At 45.8% G+C, this 21,279-nt stretch overlaps 1 protein-coding gene across 1 annotated transcript; it reads left to right on the forward strand.

Moving 5' to 3' along the window:
- The first annotated feature begins 1,168 nt into the window (after positions 1–1,168).
- On the forward strand, positions 1,169–18,323 carry LOC114627150 (pancreatic lipase-related protein 2). The gene is made up of 12 exons (XM_028774838.1): positions 1,169–1,324; positions 1,841–1,995; positions 3,220–3,345; positions 3,933–4,067; positions 5,056–5,167; positions 6,431–6,550; positions 7,957–8,076; positions 10,109–10,227; positions 12,714–12,843; positions 15,044–15,155; positions 16,234–16,401; positions 18,207–18,323. Exons 1-12 carry the CDS (start codon positions 1,237–1,239, stop codon positions 18,268–18,270), a joined length of 1,449 nt encoding a protein of 482 aa, XP_028630671.1. The 5' UTR covers positions 1,169–1,236; the 3' UTR covers positions 18,271–18,323.
- The last annotated feature ends 2,956 nt before the right edge of the window (positions 18,324–21,279 follow it).

The following is a 21,279-nucleotide window of genomic DNA, read 5'->3' on the forward strand; positions in this document are numbered from 1 at the left end:
AAAAGGCAATGGGGGCTATGATGATCACTCAGTGATCAACAGTGTTCGATGCTCTTGCAGAAAACCAGAGTTTAATTTCAAGTATTTGTGTTGGGTTGTCCAACTCCCTGTAACTCCAGTTCCAGAGGATCTGCTACCCTCTTGCTCTTCTGGCCCCAGCATCACCCTGACATCCATACATAGATACACACTCATTAAGAAAAAATACTGACACATGTGAGACATGGAAGAATCTCAAAGATGCTGTATGTGAGGAATAAAAACACACCCACCCACCAGCTCTCTTACCTAAAATTCTGGAACAAAGTAGAAATAGAGATGGCCACACATATTATTAATGGGCGACAACGGGAAAGGAACCTCACAGAGACTTCTAGCTGGGTGGAATCTTGACCTAGGCATATTCACAGCCACACATATATCAGAACTCGCTAAACTGTACCTAAGTTCTTAACTGGAATCTGTATCCTTCAGTGCATCCATGCAACGCCAACTTGAAACACAGCAGGGTGGCACCTGGCTGTTCACTCAGGGCTGCTTCTTAGTTCTGAAGGAAAGAAAACATTTCCACTTCTTATCTCCAGGTCAAAGTACCACAGGTGCTTTGGAAATGGAATAGATTGTTTCTAAACAAACCTGGTTGGAGACAAAGTCATTGAGGATCTCCTTCTCTATCCTCTATGCCTTTCCAGCCTCTTTCTGAGTTCACAGAGGCTGAGGACTGCTGGCCTCCCACCCGTCCCTCAAGTGACCAAGCTATGTATCTTCACAAATACTCCTTTTCATTGTTTATGGTAACTGGGGTTCAGAGCACTCGTGTCCAGCCCTTTCTCTCCCGTCCTGGCATTTTTTCAACGGAGTCCATAAACGAAAACTTGTTTATAAAGAGTATGGCCTCTGGTCATAACTATACATCCCAGTGTATCACAGTAAGTCATAGTGCCACCTGAACAAGGAGAGAAACTGGGTTTAGGGCCAAAGTGGGTGGTGGCTTCAGAAGACTTTGAGCCCAAGAACCCAGGGTGGTGCTGCCTCAATCATTAAACACTGGGAGGCCTCAGCATCCGGTCCCGCCCACTGGGGAATAGCCTCACCTATACAGAGTCCGGTTCTGCCTAACAGGGACAGCCCCGCCTACACAGTCCAGGCTCCCGATCTTCTAGTTCACATTGCCCAGTGCGCTGTAGAATTAACTGCCTCTTTGAGTCCGGCTTCCGCTGGCCTCATCCCTATCTTATGCCTATGGGTGTCCGTGGATATCTGTCCCCATCTGTGCAGATGTTGCTCTGCTGGATCGCCAGCCTTCTGCTAGTCACTGTCGGAGGTGAGGATGCTGTCGCCATCCCTCTAGAGAAAAGATGATGGCCTGAGCTTGATATCATGGAGACTGAGATGGATAAATGGCATGTCTGGGCTAGAGTTCATAGGCATTGAGTAGTAAGTACTTCATGCTTAGTAAGAACTTAATGTTAAGTAGTAATTACTTGGTTCTAAATAGTAAGAGCCGTGTGACTTGCACTGAGCTGGCTGGCAGCCTCCTGTGCTATTTTATCACAGGTGAAGGTGTCTTGAGTTTGCCTGTGGGCAAGAGTGCTTACTAAACATGTCATTGCTGTAACAACCTAGGCCCCTCAGGGTAGAGTGTCTGAGGAAGAATCCTGGAAGTGTGTATGAGCTAGATGCATCCAGCCCCCAACAGCTCTGATAGGCACAGAAGTCTGGGGAACTGAAAGATGACCCATGGCCAGGGCCCACCTGGAAAATCTTCCTGTGACAGATGACAATTACGCCTTCTCAGAACTTTATGCTTGTCTTGGTTGTGGGTTTTTTTTTTCTCCAGGGAAAGAGATTTGCTATGGACACCTTGGCTGCTTTTCCAATGACAAGCCCTGGGCAGGGATGCTTCAGCGGCCTTTGAAGCTATTACCTTGGTCCCCAGAGGACATTGATACCCAGTTTCTTCTGTACACAAACGAGAATCCAAACACCTACCAAGTAAGTGTGGGTATGGAGTGTCTGTGTTAGATGACAGAGTCAGTTTGAACCACATACTGGGGTTGCTGAGTGCCTAGCTAGGACATAACTGACAAGTTAGAACTGTCCTTCTAAATGTGAGAGTTCTTGGCTCTAAAGGTCAAAAGCCCTGAGTATCTTAAAAAGTATACAAAACAAATACAGAAATGTATACATACACAGGAACGTTTATGGAGAAGCCCAGGCAGAACCCGACTAAGCCCTCCATCACCTTCTCTCAGGGCCACGGAGCAGTAGCACATGCAAAGCCTTGCCACGATGTTCCAAGACAGGACAGGAGGAAGCAGTCCAACACAAAGGATTTGAGAATATGAGGTCTCTGAGGAGATTCTCAGAACAGGCCTGTTTCAAGCGGTCAGGTGACCAGCGAGGTTTTTAATGATGATATTACTATGAGTTTAAGTAGCTCAAGCTTTGGTCCCTGGTGGGTGGGTCTGTCTCCGGGTGCCTGAGGTTTACCCACTCTGGGACTTAGTTCCTCCATCCTGGAAGCAATGTAGACACATGGCCATTCCTGTCTTTATTGTCCTGTCTTTCTATCGTTTCCTGCCCGAAGAGTCCAAGCAAACCCGTGGGCATATGGAAGTCTATTTTGAAGTATCAGTCTCCCCAGAGCTGGAGTGCCTGCTTGTGGCTTCTAGCCAAGGATTGTCTACCTTCCTTATACCAGGAATCTCTTTAGCTGCCTGAGGAAGCCTAGAGGCCCTTCTCAGGATAATATGTCCAAACAGACAAACTGAAATGTAACGGATTACAAAGAGAATCAGAGATTGAAAACAGTCATCAGAATGTGAAAAGGATAGAATATATGTAGCACGGTATCACATACGCTGTTTTATTATCTCAATAAAGAGTATTGTATCAAAGCAGTGAGGGCATAACACTTTGAGCTACTTACAGCAACTACTCCGTGGCATCAGAATGTCTGACTTTAACTGAGGAACTGAGTCACAGCCATTGCTAATCCCACTCTAGCCTGCTGCCTGGACCGCGCTTAACAAAACCACTTGAGGTTTAAGATTCATGGAGACAGGCCATCAGAGAACTTGTCCTTTCTGGATTCACAGGACTCAGCTGCAGGGTTCTAGACCTGGGATCTATCTCATTGGTTCCATGGGTCTGGCTGTCACAGGTCTGCAGATGGGCCAGCCCAACGTTTGAATTCATCTTGTCTAATTTAACCAGATAATCTCTGCCACGGACCCAGACACCATCAAGGCATCTAACTTCCAACTGGACCGAAAGACACGTTTCATCATCCATGGATTCATAGACAAGGGAGAGGGAAGCTGGTTGCTGGACATGTGCAAGGTTGCTATCCATCCTTCTCACCCAAATCTCACACCCAATGCTCCCTGACACAGGAAGGGGGAAATGTTCCTGCATAGAAGGATTCTTCCTAAAATCCACTAAGGAAAGTCTGCTTCTTGGGTCTCCGGTGCTACATTCTCTCACTCACAGCTGCTAGCCAGCAAGCCTCAGAGGTGGGACTCCACATGCTACCTGACATTTTATTTCTGACTCGGTAACATTAAAACAGGCATGTTGCCATCTTAAGCTCCACTAGCTCGTGGTCGTGTTCTGTATCTGTGCTAGGAGCCACCGGCTGTGAGCAGGTTTGGAGCCTTTGAAATGCACTGGTGCACCAGATGACGTGATTGTGAGCTTCATAGCCTAGGGATTTGTTTGGACCTAGCTTTGAGCCCTGAGACTAGGAAGAGGCCCTCTCAAGCCTCAGTTTCCATATCTGTTAAGATGAGCATACCCCAAAGGTCAACTGTGCCAGGTGGGAGGGAAACTGAAATGCTAACAAGGACCAGGTACTCTTGGAGGTAAACTCTGAGGTGTGCCACCTGGCCTGTTTACGAAGTTTGTTCTCTTTTTTTTCTCTGCCCTAGAAAATGTTTCAGGTGGAGAAGGTGAACTGTATTTGCGTCGATTGGAGGCACGGATCCAGGACTGAATACACCCAAGCCGCTTACAACACTCGGGTCGTGGGCGCAGAGATTGCCTTCTTATTGCAAGTGTTGTCGGTAATGGTCAAGACTGGGGCGGAGTCAGAGAGAGGGGTGGAGTTAGAGAGAGGGGCAGTGTTAGGGAGGGTGGAGTCAGGGGAGGAGCGAGGGAGGAGTGGAGTTAGACTGGGTAGAATTGGAGTGGTGGAGTTAGAGGGTTGGAACTAGAGAAGGGCAAGTTGGGGGAGACCAGTGAGGTTAGGGAGAGGGAGAGAGTTGGGGAACCACGGAGAGGCAGAGAGAGGGGTGGTATTAGAGAAGAGTGGAATTAGAGCGAGGGGAGGAGTTAGAGACAGGGGAGGAGTTAGAGAGAGAGGGGTGGCATTAGAGGGTCACAGGTGGAGGAGCAGGACACAGACCTGGCACACAGAGGTCGCTTAGGGACCATAGGGCAGGGCTGGGGTCACAAGTCAAGGAAGCCAAGTTCTCAATCCCTTCTGAGGTGAAGCAACAACCTTTCTTCTCGCTGATTGTCTCCAATGCCGTAGATGTGGGCCTGGGAGCCTCGGTTTCCCCTAACATAAGACCTTTCTTGCAAGCTGTTCTGGGAACTGAGACCAGACTGTGACGCCCAGCAGTTCTGTCTGTGGAAGACAGCTTTGGGCTTCATCTTTTACCATATGGGATAGGAATGGGGTGGGGAGACTTAACTCTTGGCTCCCTTTCTTCCCTGCTGTAAGTTTTCGAGGGCCCAAGGCTTCCCTCTGACTGCAAGCCAGTCTCACTGCAAGATCAGGGCAGAAGCCTCCGCTGCAACACCAGGTGGCGGCAACAGCCAGAGAGGTGGCCTGCAGTTAGCGTGGTGGCCACTGGCCAGCACTGTTGCTGCACGTAGGAGCAGGGAATCTTCCCCCAAGGATTCAGCAGCCTGCGTTATATCCTGGGCTATTCCTGTGGAGTCCTGTGGAGCTCCATCCTGCCTGTCCTCTGACAAAGGCCAGGCTCTACTCGCCAATCTTCTCATTCCAAGCGGTTCCAGGGGAACTAACGCTCCCTCCTTCCACAGACAGAGATGGAGTACAGCCCAGAGAACGTGCACCTTATCGGCCACAGCCTGGGCGCACATGTGGCTGGGGAAGCAGGCAGAAGGCTGGAGGGCCACGTGGGCAGGATCACAGGTAGGAGTCCTGAGAGCCAGTCTGAGGTATGAGGGCCCCCAGGGAGTAGGGGAAACCTGTCAGTGCCTGTCCTACAGCAGAGAATACCCCTCCTCCTCCTCCTCCTCCTGATATTAGCTGATATCCTGACTCAAAATGAATTGCTCTTGTTCCTTAATGCCTGCTAGAAAATCCATAGTCATAGATTTAAAACGTGTTTATAAAACAAGAAAAATATAACCAGCTTCAATTTCATGAACTCTAACTTCTGAGACATTACTGCTGTAACACAGCAAAGTTATTTCTTGTTTGTTTTTAAATGGTATGATTTTTTAATTTTTTTTTTTTTATTAGTTCCACTTCTTGAACGTCTTAGCTCAGTTGGGCATGGCCAGAGAGAGACTTATCATTTAGGAAGTGCCTGGTGAATGAAGCGATCATCAGAACCAGTTAGTGTACATAAAAGCAGACTCATAGCTATTCATTTTGTGCAGTCAAACCAGTATGTAACCTTGCCCCTCTCTGGGTGGTAGCTTGAAGGATGGGAATAGTATTTATAGTCCTGTAGACATTTTCAGTTTGCAGGGGCCTGTCTGTTACATCCATTCGTGGAATTTTCTAAGCTTGAGTGATGGGTGGCCTGTTCTCACTCTCTGGATGATGGTAGACAGACAGACACTTCACACTCTTCCCATCCCTGCCTCTCTCTGAAAAATGATGGGCACAGTCTCTGCTTGAGGAGATGCACAGACCAGTCCAGACAGAATTCAAAGCAATTTATGAGCACAAAATAATGCAGTGGTTAGGACAGCCTGAGGAAGGAGAAATAAAGTTTCCATGAGGAGGTTGTATTTGAGCCCAGGCTTAGTGAAGGAGGAATCGGATAAAGGGAGAATGTGCTGAAGGCTCAGAAGGCTGAGGTATACAGCTCAGGAAAAGATGTGGAGGAAGTGTGGGCTGGGGAGCAGCTGAGTGAAGCCATGGAGCTTGTAATCTCTGTGTGAGGAAAATTGGGAAGGGGGAGTGAGAGGTGTGTACCCCAGATCCTCCCTGGAGATGACTCTAGGGATTTCTGAGCATTCTCTAGGCAGTATTCCTATCCCTGGCCTCCATCCTGCCTTCTAGACTATGAGCTGTGGCCTCTCAGAACAGTAACCTTAGGAAGTGGGGGGGGGGGGGTGGGTATGGAGACCTTTACCCAGCATACCTCACTTCAGTTTGTGGTTTGTCACTTACCTTGTCTGTCTCAGCCTGTGATGTTTCTACCTCTATTCTACCTTTCAGGGCTGGACCCTGCAGAGCCCTGTTTCCAAGGCCTACCTGAGGAAGTTCGTTTGGACCCATCGGATGCCATGTTTGTAGACGTGATCCACACAGATAGTGCCCCCATAGTTCCCTATCTAGGTGAGCTCTTCACCAACTCCTCATGACCTGTGACTGATGACATTGTGTCCAAGTGACACCTCCAACCCCCAGAGACACACAGCTGCAGAAAGGTCTCCATCAATAACAATGGGCACCTGCCACAAACAATTATCCAGTACAATGCCACTGGTACAGTGTGACCCCCAAACTGAACCACAGATTCTTCTATAGCCTGGAGAGGCTGACTCCTGAAGACCTACATCCATCCCTCCCTGGATCCAGAGGAATAGATGTTTTCACTTGACCAGACTAAAAGTTTTTATACTTAACTTTTTACTTTAAAATGTTGCCAAAGCTTTGGTTACAGTTGTCCTGTTAGAACTACACCCTTTTGCTTAACTCTCCTAAATAAGCTTTCTTTTTTGTTCAGTCCTGTGTATTGTATAACTGCTCAAGAAATATGCACCTATAGGGTCTGTTTTAATGATAATGACAAAGAAGGTGGCAGAGGTATCATTTCCTGAATACTTAGCATGTACTGCACCAAATATTTTGCACATAAAAGCTTATTATGGGATTACTCTAAAAGAGAAACTACCTCATGTCACAGCTGAGGAGACGCTGAGACTGAATAATTCAGTAAGATAATGAAGTCAGCCAGTGGAACACAGGTTTGATATCTCTGTGCACCTTGAAATCTAAAGCTCACCCCCATTTGCCTATTACTCCTCCCAAGTAACCTCTGTGGTCTCATTATAACAACACAGTCCAGAAGGTCTGAAATGTAGCTCAGTTTTAGAGAATTTCTGTCATACGCTCACCATATCACAAATTTTAAAAACTACAATGCAAGGGACTTGCTTAGTGATTAAAAGCACGTGTCGTACTTGGAGAGAACCTGAGACTGGTTCCTAGCACCCATGATACATAGGTAGCTCCATAACTCTACCTGCAGGGAGTAGGTGCCTTTAGTCTCTGAGGGCACCTGCACTCATATGCATGCATGCACACACACACACACACACACACGTCCTCAACGTATGTATAATTTAAAAATGTATAATGCAGAAACCAAATACTTAAAAGAATAGCTGTAATGCAAATGTCACCATATACATGCCTACTATCACCTTATAATCTTAGATTTATCAATATTGTCCAGGGTCTCTCCAAGACAGATAGGCACATATACAAATAGATACATACACACTCACCCATATCTTGCTCACCCGCTCTTCCTCTTGCTTCCTGTGTTGGTCCTTCTCCCTTGTCCGGCCCGTTGCTCATCTCTGAGAACTCTCGGCAGAATGAGCTGGTTTGGCTAAGGGGGAAAATTGTCAAGGAGGCGTGTGTTCCTGTTCAAATGGACTGACGTGTCATTGAGACCAGGGTGTAACGTTGGGACCGTGTACACCCCCACTTCACTTCTGCTTCAAATGTTTCAGGTTTCGGAATGAGCCAAAAGGTCGGCCATCTGGATTTCTTTCCCAATGGAGGGAAGGAAATGCCCGGATGTCAGAAAAATATCATTTCCACCATTGTTGATATCAACGGAATATGGGAAGGTACGTGTAAGAGAGAGAGAGGATGTGTTACTTGCCCAGTTGGGGATGGAAGCAGAGCGTGAGAATCTGGCCACTGTAGCGATAGACTTGCTGCCTTCTGTTGCCTCGATCCGAGCCAGGCATTTCACAGCGCTGTAAGATACTCTTTTTTTTTTTTTGGTTTGGCCCTACATCATACTGCAGGCATTGGGTATCTGGAGGGCTACATACTTTGTCCAAGGCTGTACTATATATAAGCCTAGTTTTTTTTACTGAAGGAGTCTCAGTTGTCTGGATGCCAGGATGGGCTGGATGGGCACAGTAGCAAACACCCAGCTCTGGTTTTGCCCTTACATATTCTCAGCACCTGCTCCTTGAAGAACTGCTCTGCCTTTCTTGCTATTGACTGCACCAGGCAGGGGACTGAGATGTCTTCTGAAGGTGCTCTCTGAGGGTTCCCGGGAGGCCTGGAAGGCTGGCAACCGTGTGAATTCCTGAAGCCTGTGTGTGACTTTGTTCATCTACAGAGCAGGACTTACACACTTAATATTGGTGACATCCCAGGGACATTGATATGCCTGCCCCTTGTTCTAGCCTTCGGTTACTCTTTGTCCCTCCCTTGAGACCAGGCTTCATGTTCTTTCTGAGAGGGGGGGGCTTTGGGTCAGTAAACAGTTTGTCGACATTTTTCTTAAATTGGAAACCATGTGGCTGGGGTCTTAATGAACACCCCATTACCCCAGGACCTGGACCTGGCCTGAAGCAAGCACCAAGCACATGCTGTTGAGTGATTTGTTGTAGTCTTTAACTGTCCCATGTGCTTAGTGTTTGCAAGAAGTATGGAGAAAGCGACATCCAGCTTGAATGACAAACAGAGCTTTTGACCTGCTTGGCCCCTTACCAGGTAACTTATTGGGGACTGGCTGTTCTCTCCCTAAAATGCCTGAGTTGTGATAACAGCTGCCCCCTCCCAGAAGTGACGGGAAGGCACACACAATAGCAGAGAACCCAGTTTAATTAAAGAGGCAATTTAGAGTGAACCAGCCCATGAGCACCTGAGTGTGTTTCTATTGTGTGTCACGCAAGTCACGCAGCCGCTGGGCACAGGGAACAATTGAACGCACTTTCTCCTCTATTATGGGATCCCTGAGCAGCAATTTCGGATCAAAGAAACAATTAAGTTTAAAGCAGGTTCTGTTGTCTACTGAGGGCACTGGTGTGAGCCCTGAACTGAAGGCTGGGCTGTGGGCACAGCAGGCAGGGTTAGGAGCTCAGGGAGCAAAGCTACCCCACCCATAAAGGGAATAGGTCCTTTCTTGATGAGTGACTCCCAAGAATGGTCTTTGTAGATTTCTCCATGGGAAGTTTTACTGTCAAGTAACTGGAGAAATGAAAAGTGATTTCTCTAACAAGTCATCTCTGGGTTAAAGTAGAAGGTAGTACAGCAGAATCACCCAGCAGGCAGGAGTTGTCAGGCAGCCTTAACAGCAAGGCCCGAGATGGCTGGCCCTCAGGAAAGGCTGTGTACCCACATGACTGCCTTGCTGGGAATACTGACAAGAAGTCAGCTCATGCTCAGTACAGACTCAGTCGTCATACACCTAACAGCGTGGACCGGTCATGATTGTCTGAACCGAAAGGTGCAGAAATCACGGCTCATGATCACTGCCTGTCGACTATCTAGTCTCTCTTTTCTCTCTACGTGCATATGTGTGTGTGTATTGTTTTAAAAGCTATTGCTATGCCTTTAAAAGTCTTTTTTAAATCAGTTGTTCTCTCTTTCCACGTGTGTGCAGACTTGTCTGTGTCTGTTTCTCTTTCTGTGTATCTGTCTCTTTTCCTCCCTACCCTTTGGCTCCCCCATCCTCCAGCCCTTTTATGTATGTTATACATACATTACATGCATTCAACAAGCATGTTTGCTAGGACTTGTCAGCCTTCAGCGGTTCCCTGGACGGAGGCCTGAGGCATGGAAGCTACTCCTTGTTCACTCAGAATGGTTGACTGGAAGGTGAAGGCTCTTCTCTCACTCCTGTGGCCTTGGCTTTCTCAGGAACTCGAAACTTTGCAGCCTGCAACCACTTGAGGAGCCGTAGCTACTATGCCAGCAGCATCCTCAACCCTGACGGCTTCCTGGGGTACCCCTGCACCTCCTATGAGGAGTTCCAGCAGGTAGGTCACTTCAGGGCTTAAGAGAGAAGAGCCTGGTGGTCTTGCTGGATGTGGTTTTCTCTGTGACATAGAGAATAATAAAAAGATCCATGAGACCCATCAGGCATGAAGCAGGGATGGGGGATGGGGGCTATCGGGCAGAGGGGATGTACAGAAGTTTCCAGAGCTACATTTCTCCAGCAGGGAAGTGAACTGGGATGGAGACCACATTGCTGACTGCACTGACCTCCCCAGGGTCTCCAGCTTTTCATTTAGGACAGCTCCCAGTCTACAAGAAGGTTGAAAGGGGCACACAGAAGTGCCTGTTAAACCTGTCACGTACACAGACCAATTGCTAAGGTTTCCCACACAAGCACATATGTGTGCTTTGTACCTTAAGGATGTGAAAGTGAAGCAAAGATATGAGGACACTGGACTCAGTATCATCTCCAAGGACGAGAACATCCTCCTATAAAGGGCACTTAGGAAATCCATCTCGTACACAGTGACATTTTAAATGTATAAGCTGTCCGGTCAAAACTCCACTTTTCTAAAGTTTGCTAGAACCGTGCTGACCTGCTGCTGTCTCTCCTTCCTAACTTCCTTCTTTGTTCCCCACGTCCTTCCCCATCCCTCCATTCTTCCTGTTTTTTCCTTACATCTTCCCTCCTCTCTTCCTTTCCTTCTTTCCTTCCTCTTCCCCACCCCCATGTTTCTACTTCTCTCCTTCATTCTTCTCTCTATGTCCTCCCTTCATCTCTCCTTCCCTCCTTTCTTCCTCTCCTTCCCTCCCCCTCTTTTTTCCTCCTCTTTCCATCTCTCCTTCCCTCCTTTCTGTCTTTTCTTTCCTCCTGTATCTCCTTCTCTCCTCCTTATCTCCACTACCCTCCTCCCTCTTATCTCCTCTTCCCTCCTCCCTCTGTCCCCTACCCCTGCTTCTTTCTGCATTGCATTTATTGCCTCTTTCCTCTGTAACATGGAACAGCTCAATATTTTACCTTAGTCTTCCAGGACACAGATAGTTCTGAGGATTCCAGGATGTTAGGTAGAATGCCCCATGCTCTGAAGCTGTTGGTTTCTTTCTGATTTGGTGATCGATATGGGGTCCTTTCCAGTGGATCACAACCAAGAGTATCTATTCACCAGTGGTTTCTTGGTATTTGACAACTGAGGTTTGATTATTCAGTTACGACCATGTCTGCTAAATCCCTGTTTTAAAAGCACTAACTAGTTCTAAATAACCTTTTAGGGGACTCTGTTTTCAGTAGTAAACACAGTAAAAAACTGAGTTTTTGATGATGCTGTTCACCTAAATCACTTACTACATCAGGAATTGCAAAACTCTCAGTTTTAAAATATCTTTGTCAAGGAAAAATACATTTAAATTTACTTCTTTCCAAACTAACTTTGACCTTAACATTCTGAGCTGCATCAGGGTTAAAAGGACCTCATATTTGATCATCGTGGTCTGGGATTACTTAGTGAGTAGCCTTGCCTGCACTGGTTGGGAGACTGGGCAGGCTTCTTGGCCTCCAATGTCTGACTCTGCAAATCTCACATCACATATTTGTGGTGAGTAATAGAGTCAGAGAACAAAAGACTGTGATATCCTCCTACAAAGTGCTCACCTGACTAAAAGGCTCAGTGAATGAACAGCCATCAAAAGAGCACTGGGTAGGATCAACCAGGGTGGTAAAACCATTCATAGTAGGAAAAAGTGATTAAGGATCCTGTCTTTTCCTTCCTTCCTTCCTTCCTTCCTTCCTTCCTTCCTTCCTTCCTTCCTGTCCATCATTTATCCACTGACCTATTGATTTATCTTTTATCTATTATCTACTTGTATTTCTCTTTCTCTCCATCCTTCTACTTACGTATCTCTCTTTCATTTTCTTGGTGACTCACTCGTCTCACTAGTTCAAACACGCATGCATTTATTTATCTGTATATCCCTGGGCCCACAGACTATGCATTCATTCTCAGAATTGTACATAGGATCTTTCTTGAACATGCAGAACACCCAACAATGAACCTTGAAACTTATAGTTGGGAGACAAATCATATAGGAGAGAGTAAGATAAACAGGAAAGGGGATTGTAAAGCAATGTCTCTAGGGAGAAGCCAATTGAATGACGAGTTATTTCAAAAGAAGAGGAAACTGAGGATTTGAGCCAGATGTGGTGGTGTACGCCTTTAATCCTAGCACTACAGAGGAAGAGGAGGAGGCAGAGACAGGCAGATTTCTGAGTTTGAGGGGAGTCTGGTCTACAGAATGAGTTCCAGGATAGCCAGAGCAGATAGAGACCCTGTCTCAATCAAAAAAACAAAACAAAGAAAAAGACTGAAAGGAAAGAAGGAGGGAGGGAGGAAGAGAGGGAGGGAAGGAGGGGACAGAGGGAGGGGACAGAGAAAGGAAGGGAGAGAGAGGGCTGGAAGGAAAAAGGGAGGGAAAGAAGGAAAGAGTGACCTGGGATAAGGTCTGCTACTAAGAAATGATCTCTTTCCACTAGAATGACTGCTTCCCTTGTCCAGAACAAGGGTGCCCTAGAATGGGGCACTATGCTGATCAATTTGAGGGGAAAACTGCTGCTGTGGAACAAACCTTTTTTCTGAATACAGGAGACAGTGGTAACTTTACTCGTAAGTTTCCATTTTACTTAAAAGTTTTCTTAAAATAACTTTAAAAGGCACATGAGCTCCACTGGTTAATCCCCTTGGTGTTAACTGACAAAAACTCAACTGTCAGTGCCACAGGCTGTAATGTAAGGGTGGCAGAACAGCACAGACTTTGGGGCTCATGTCGGCTTCTTTAACACCTGTGAAACCTAAAGAAAAACAAGTAGGTGAATCACATGTTCACCTCATGACAGGGAAGACATGCGTGTTGTTTCGAGAAGAGAGCAACAGAGGCAATGGGACTGCAAATCAGAAAATTATCCCAGATGGTTGCCTGATATCTCACATGTGCATATACATGCACACACACACACTCACATACACAGACACATGCACACACATGCATGCATACATACACACACACACGAACACGTGTACACACATGCATGCTCATGCACACACTTGCACACTTGCACATACACATGCACATATGCACACACATGCACACACTCACACAGATCACTGTTAAGCCACAACCTTTCCTTTCTTGTTCTTTGTCAAGTCACACATTAATATGAACATTATAATATAAACATTCCAACTTTCAGAAGTCCATAATCTTTAAAAAGTAAACCATCTAAAAATTCAGTCTCTCTAAAATAACCAGTCTCTTTTAAAATCTAAAGTCTTTTAAAATTAAAAGACTCTCAACTGTGGGCCTCTGTAAAATAAAAAATAAACACTTTCTTACTTCATGAGGGAAGAACCAGGGGACAGTCACAATCTGAACAAACAAAACTGAACTCGGACAGGATAAAAACTCGGTGTCCAATTATCCGAGATTCACTCACAGTTTTCTCAGCCTCCTCCTCTGCAACACACAGCTTGTCTTCTAGACTCGGGCCCCACTGCATGGCCACTGCTGTTCTTGGCAGTCATCCCATGGTACTGACATCTCCAAAATTCTCGGATCTTCTACAGCAAGTAGGCTACACTTTCACTCATAGCTTCTCACAGGCTCTCTTCTTGCTGCAAAGCCTCAACTTTCTCCATGGCCCCATCAGATGTGGGGCTTCCCCTGCTACTCTAACTGCACCTTTACAAATGGCCTCTCCCAGTAACAAGCCTCAGCTTCTCTCCAAGAATCCTTCATGCCTTCAAAACCAGTACCACCTGGGAGACTCTTTACACTACCAGGTTCTGCTGCTAACATGAGGTACCACCTTGGCTGCCTCTGGAACACAGCTGTGTTCAGACTGACTAAGGAGAAACACTTCCCACAAGATTTCACTTCAGTGATGCTGGTCTCTCAGTCCTTACAGATTTCTCAGCACTAGCTGACCAGCGTCAAGTACCCCAGTAAATCAAAGGTTTTACTTCAGTGCTTCTGGATCCTTGTTAATCAGAGCTGATTCTTCAGCCCCAGCTAACCAGAACCACAGCAAATGGTCACGATGGGGTCACTAAGAGCTCTCAAACTCCTCTCTGAAGCTTCACAAGCCTGGCCCCATTATCTGACTGTTCTTGTCTTCAAAGCTCCTACAGAACATCTCACAGAGCTCTCAATACTCAATGGTTCTTCTATTCCAAAGTTCCAAATTCCTTCCACAACCCTCCCAAACACATGGTCTGTGACAGCAATATCTTATTATCCCGGTACCAATTTCTTTCCTAGGTGCTTGCTCCTTGCACTTGCTCCTTGTGGTTTGCTCAGCCTGGTCTCTTATAGAACCAATGACCATCAGCCCAGGGATGGAAGCTCCCATTGTGGGCTTGGCCTTCCCCCATAACTAATTAAGAAAATGTTCTACATTCTTGCCTGCAGCCCAGTCTTATGGTGGCATTTTCTCAATTGAGGTTCCTTCCTTTCAGATGACTCTAGCTTGTGTCATGTTGACATAAAATTAGCCATCACGAATAGTTAGGACCTCAACATACCAATTGGGATGGAGGAGGGGACACCCTCCTGTATCTGTCAGAGACATCCTTCACTTATAGTGGGAGACACTGACTGCACTGTGTTCCGCTGTCATGTTTTCTGACCCCCTCAGTCTCCTCATCTTCCCAGAATCTGAGTCATGGGTCAACTGTAGGGAAGAACATAACCCCATCCCTGTCACCTCTTATCCTACAGGAAGTCAATCTTAGAAAATAACACTTCCAGCTGAGTCATTTTTTCCCCCAACAGTATAAGTCTGTTCAAATGATATACTTGTTGGCACAGGTTGGAGATACAAAGTGTCAGTCACACTATCGGGAGCAAAGAAACTGCGTGGGTACATCTTGATTGCTCTGTATGGACCTAACGGAAACTCAAAGCAATATGAAATTTTCAAGTAAGTTTTGTAGTAGACGTAATGGCTAAACCTGGCATAAGAGGTGAGACTTATAACAACTTGGTTACCCACCACTTTACAAATTTAGGTGTTTACTCAACAGAACATAGTCCCAGACTGTCCACGCTGGAAGGAAATTGCCATATCTAATCCAATCACCCCATTTTATATATGAGAATACTGAGGCTCTGTGAGAGAGAACACTGTTGACAATGGATCACATGGTGATTGCTCTTGTCAGCCACAGGACTACAGGGTATGTGTGTGGTGTGTGCACGCATGTGCATGTACATGTGCATGTGAGTGTGTGTGTGTGATATGATACTTGGAGTTGGACCCATGGGCCTTTGGCAAGGTGCACAAATACTTAGCCACTGAGCCTTATCGCCAGTCCTCTTCTTAGTGTTTCTGTTTTGTTTGTTTGCTTGTTTGTTTGTTTGTTTTGAGATAGGGTCTCACTAAATTGCCCAGGCTGGCCTTGAACTTGCAATACTCCTACCTCAGCCTTGTAAACACAGACAGCTAGAATGTAAACACCGGGCCTGGCTTTGTCTTCACTTTCCCTCTGAGCAAGACTCATTCACAGGACACCCCACCCTCCCTCACTCTCCTCAATACACACAGAGGTACATGTGAAGCCTGGGGCCCAGAGCTCATTACAGTCATCATCTCAGCTTTTAACTTATGCTAGATAAATGAAAAGCTTGGTAGGTATATGTTGAGTGAACATATAACTTACAGGGTAAAAATTACATTCTGGTTTTGCACTAACTTTTGTGGTTCCACATATAAGTTTAATTTATTTGACAACTTCTGGTATTACTTATGTGACGTTAACAGTGTTTGAGTTTGCTACAGGACAAATTGATACAGTGTCTTTGGTTTGCAGCTTGGCAGAGTTCCCAATCACTCCAAATATTCTCCAGAAATATATTTGTTTGTGAAGCCCCTAGGTATGTTTGGAGTCCTAGGCCTTTGCAGAAACTCAGTATCTACTTCATTTGGAGAAGCAATAGATGAATACCATCCTATGTATCTATGTACCCAGCTGACATGATCCTTCTGTCTGTGTAATCAGAGGATCCCTCAAACCAGAAGCGAGGCATGTTCGTGACATTGATGTGGATGTCAATGTTGGAGAAATCCAGAAGGTTAAGTTCCTCTGGAACAACAATTTGATAAACCTCTTCCGGCCCACTCTGGGAGCTTCACAAATCACAGTGCAAAGGGGTAAAGACGGAAAAGAGTACGTATCTGACATTCCTTCCAAGTCTGGTTGTATTTATGTTCCTCTCTGTCTATGCATCTTTCCATCCTTCCAATCCTCCGCCCTCCCAGCCAACCATCCTCTGTCCTTTTCACTTACTGCACATGTGTCTTTGCTACTTGTGGGCTCGTCTTTCTTACACCCTTCTCCATTCTTTTTCTACCCTTTTGACCCCTTAACACTAGATCAGAGAGAAAAAAAGATAGAAAGGAAAGGGGGTGGTATTATCATTAGACTACTTCCTGCTGGTTAGAGGCATTGAGTTCCTTGGGGAAGTTTGATCTTTGCTGTCAGAATATCTTCTTTCTTCTTTGTGTATGATTACTTAACAAACTGCAACTAACAGCAACCAACAACTCACCCTGTCCAGGACCCTAGCATTTATATACCCTTTGAAAAGTCCCCACAATAGTAGAAACTCTCTGCCACTGGCAAAATCACATACCTGTTAGAGCACAAGGCAAATCATAGTCAGCTGCTGTGGACAATCTGAAGCAGCTTCATATCTCATACCTGGGATTAAAACAAAACCATATTCCTATGTCTGTATTTTTTTTTAAAGAAACCAAAATTCTCCCCACAGCTTACTCTTCCATCCACCAAGTCATCTGTCTCCCCATCTTTCCTGTCATCGAGGTATCTGTTCATCTTCCAATTCGCTCATTAAATTACCCAGCTTCCCTCCCACCTCTCCAGCGAACCATCTGATTTGCTGAGAAAACTCAAGTATCATCATGTCCCTTTGATCATATTCAGCAAGGCAAGGGCAAAGCACAGGTTGTAAGGCATAAGAGAAAGAAAATCTAGGAAAACTGTGGTGGAATTAGTTTTGGTGTGCAGTTTTTAGTATAAACTTTTTTTTTCCTTTTGAGACCTGCCATAGGGAGGGACGTGAGTTTGGTTCACTCTCAGGAAAAAGAATCTTCCTCAGTAGGGTTGTGATAGAACCTGTTGTAGTTTCCATTCTGCTGCTGAGATAAAACACTCTAACCAAAAGCAACTAGGTCATGGGGGGAAGGGAGTATTTTAGCTCTGGACTCCAGGTCACAGTCCATCCCTGAAGGGAGTGCAGGCCGGAACTTGAAGGAACCTCCTCTTGCTAATCCATACAGCATTCTCTGGCCAAGGAACTCTCTCACTTCATAGCCAAACGGAGGATGCTACTTGCTAGGTGGCTCATACTCAGCTTTCTCACACAATTCAGGACCTAGGGATTAGTGCTGCCCACAGTGGGCTGGGCTCTCCTAGATCAATTAGCAATCAAGGCAATGTCCCAGCGATGCCCACCAACCAATCTGATCTAAGCAATTCCTCAATTGAGGTTCTCCTCTAAGATGACTCTAGGGTGGATTGAGTTGGCAGTTAAAGATAACCAGGAAGCCTACTAATTTCAAAATATAGAAAGAAAAAAAGAATACCTCAAAAGATAATAATCATAAAATTAATGAGACATTGTAGCTTGAAGAAAATGTAGACCTCAAAGGGAAAACCTGCTCTGCGTCAACAGCAGGGCTCTTGCTGGCTTCTGTGAGACCAGAGCAACAGGAAACCTTGAGTTACAAACCCTGGTTTGAAGTGGCTGTTCCACTTTAAGCATTTGAACAGCCCTCAAGGAGAAGAATGGGCTTAGGTTGGTTCTTAGCGGGAATCAGTTGCATTCCTGCCTGGGGTCCCAGAGGGTTTCAGGCTGAGGAAGCAAACCTTGGAGCTGGATAAAGTGTTGTCTCACAGTCTCATCAAAGATGTGAACCTGCCAACAAACCAGCCTGCTGTTTTCCCCACAGGTACAACTTCTGTAGCAACAGCACTGTGCGTGAAGATGTCTTACAGTCACTTTACCCTTGTTAAAGGTGTGCCCATGCCTCTTCCCACAATAAACGTTCCTGATGCACTTGGTCTGAGGTTGAGGTGTAGCACGACGTTCTCCATGTAGTGGGGTCACATTTTAGAAGGTGCCTGGGTCAAAGGGCAAGGTAACCCCGATAATAATACCTGGGACTTCCCACACACCCTCCGGTCACATCTCTGGCTTTCAGTGTGTTTTGTGTATCTTGTGCTCATGCAACTGTGAGCTTTTGTGTTTTGGGTTAAAAGTCAACTCATGACATGAAAGAAGAGAAAGGGGCTTTAAAGGAGAAAGTTAACACCTGTACTTGGTGCAGAATCCACACGACACAGAACATTCCTTCATCTTCAGGTGTGTTGATTTTTCTTCCCAGAGACAACTTGGGATTATTCCCCAGAAATATTGTACATATGCAGATGTTCGTATCCATTTCACACCCTACCCTTTTATTCACGCACAAACGGAAGAATACTATACATGCTATTGGGTATGTTCTCCATAAACCGGGTGTTATTATTTTCTAATGGTACAGAAGAGGGGTTCATCCATCTAGAAGCTTGTGAGTGCCAAGGATAGATACGGACAGTGTGAATGGTGGAGACTGCTGATGAAGAGGAAGGGCTTTCCCATCGCAGGCATTCACAGGATTCATTTCCTTTTGCGGTGTTTTCTGCTGGGTGAACTTGATGGGCCATAGTGGGATAATCGTTGTCCAGTTCCTAGAATCTAAAAATGGTTTCATTTAGCCACTTCTAAGAATGGAGCCAAAGCAGCAGGGACTGATACTGGAAACGAAGAACCCGAAGTAGAACTGAAGGGCTTCATCAGTATTGCAAGTTCTCAGCCCAGTCCCCTTTTCCTCATTTCTTTGATTAGTATTTTCCAACTCCTTTCCCTTGAAACCATATGTATCTTTTCAAATCTTAGCTTGGTACAATGAAATTTGCTATTACCTGAGTCCTACTCTGTGTATCTAGATAAGGCCAGAGCACAGAGCTTTTGCTCTTGGCTGCCGCTGGGTATTAGAATCGTGGGATTTTTTTTATGTCCAAGCTGAACCCTAACCCAGTCACCACAAAAGTGGTGGATATTTGTATTTTAAAGCTCCTAGGAAACATACGACCAAGGTGAAAAACACTGAGTACAGTTCTCTCTGGGTTTGTGGCAAACTCTCCTCTTCCTTAATTGTAAATTCCTTTCCTAGGTTATATGTGCAAATAGCCTCTCTCTCTCTCTCCTTCTCTCTCGTTTTCTCTCTCTCTCTCTCTCTCTCTCTCTCTCTCTCTCTCTCTCTCTCTCCCTCCCTCCCTCCCCCCCCCCCCCCCCCGTGCACAAAGAGTTACAAATGGCTATAAGCTGCCCAGTATGGGTACCAGGAACCAAACTCTGGTCCTCCGTGAGAGCAGTGCCTGCTCCTAACCAGTGAGCTCTCTCTCCAGCCCCTACAGATCTTAACAGTAGAGATGAAGCTTTTTAGTTCCCATCTGGTATGGAATGGATCGACTCCTCTGTGCTTGACAGTTATGCCTTGCACACAGGGCAGCAGTTAGGATTAAGTAAATTTGGCATGCATGAAAACCACATACCACATTGGCACAAAATAGCAGCCAATCCATGAGGCGAGAAGTGCCGGTTAACATGCTTTTTATTTCAGAGTAAGAGAGACTCAAAGGCAAGTGGGTAAGACAAGTCACAGCCTCAGAGAAGGTTGTGAAGTACGCACAACCAAGGCCCAGTATTGAGATGACGTAACCGGAAGAGACCTACAGAGGAAAATGATAACGGGTGTAAGTGAGCCCCTAGCCCATGGAGAGGCTGTTCTTATCTGTTACTATTGAAACAAGCAATAGCAATGGCAAAATGCTGGATGCTGGCAACACACAGAGGAAAAGGCTTCTTTCTCATTCCTCCGGTAGCTGTAGAGTCTAAATGGCAAACACAACATGGCGGACAGGTGGGTGTGTGCAGAAACAAGAGAGAAGCAGGAGGTCAAACTGACCCCATTGCAGCCTGTCCTCAAGAGAAACCTGTTCCTGAGACCTGACTCACACCCAACAGTGGTGTCCTTCCTGGTGTTATCCTCTTCCCAAAGGCCTCAGCTCATAAGGACCCGAAAAGACTCAATGCCCATCGGGGGTCCACATGCGACTACATCCCAAGCACATCAGGGAAAAGTATACTATAAATCCTAGAGATTCCACCTCACTTGAGTAATCAAAGGAATGCAGACACAAAACGATAGTTCACTTAACAGATTATACAAAACTTTTCAAACAAAAATAGACTGGGATCCACATGTACCAACATAGATACCACACTCTGGGGAGGGCACAAGTGGTACAGAGGTGTTGCCATGGAGACTCATTTGTTAATTTCACTCATAAAATCTTACTGCCCACCACTCAGGCTCTTTGAAATATCATGGCTGGACAGCTAAGAAAGCTACTTGGAACTCCCCCATGAGGCCAGAAAATATCATATCTGTTTTCATTACAAAAGAAGTTGAGATAAAAGATGATGCGGTGATTCATTTTTTGATAACTCCAGATGGTCGTCAGTATGGTTTCTTAGTAGGTTAACTTTTTAAAAAATCCAAATCTAACTGCTTGTGTTAGATTTGGATTTTCAATGGGAGAGGATGCACCTAATCCTGTAGATAGATACTTGATGCCCCCAGGGAAGGGGGATGCAGGTGGTTGGGTGGGGAAAGCACCCTTACAGAGGCAAAGGGGAAGGGTATGGCATGGAGAACTCTTGGAGGGGTGACTGAGAAGGGGGTCAACATTTGTAATAAATAAAACAATAATAAAAAAAATCTAGGGGAAAGAGAAGAGATAGGGACTGAGGGGTTACAGGAGTCCAGAAGATCAAGTCTGTTACTGTGTTTGTAGTTCAGGAGCTACCAAAGGGAAAAGACAACCAAATGGCCTTCAATATCCGCCTCCCCCAGGATGGACCTGTGTCTTGATTTGAATTCAGATCCTGATTCATCAGCTGAGCTGCTGTTGCTG

Source organism: Grammomys surdaster, unplaced genomic scaffold (assembly GCF_004785775.1).
Source record: "Grammomys surdaster isolate TR1022 unplaced genomic scaffold, NIH_TR_1.0 66, whole genome shotgun sequence".
NCBI lineage: Eukaryota > Metazoa > Chordata > Mammalia > Rodentia > Muridae > Grammomys > Grammomys surdaster.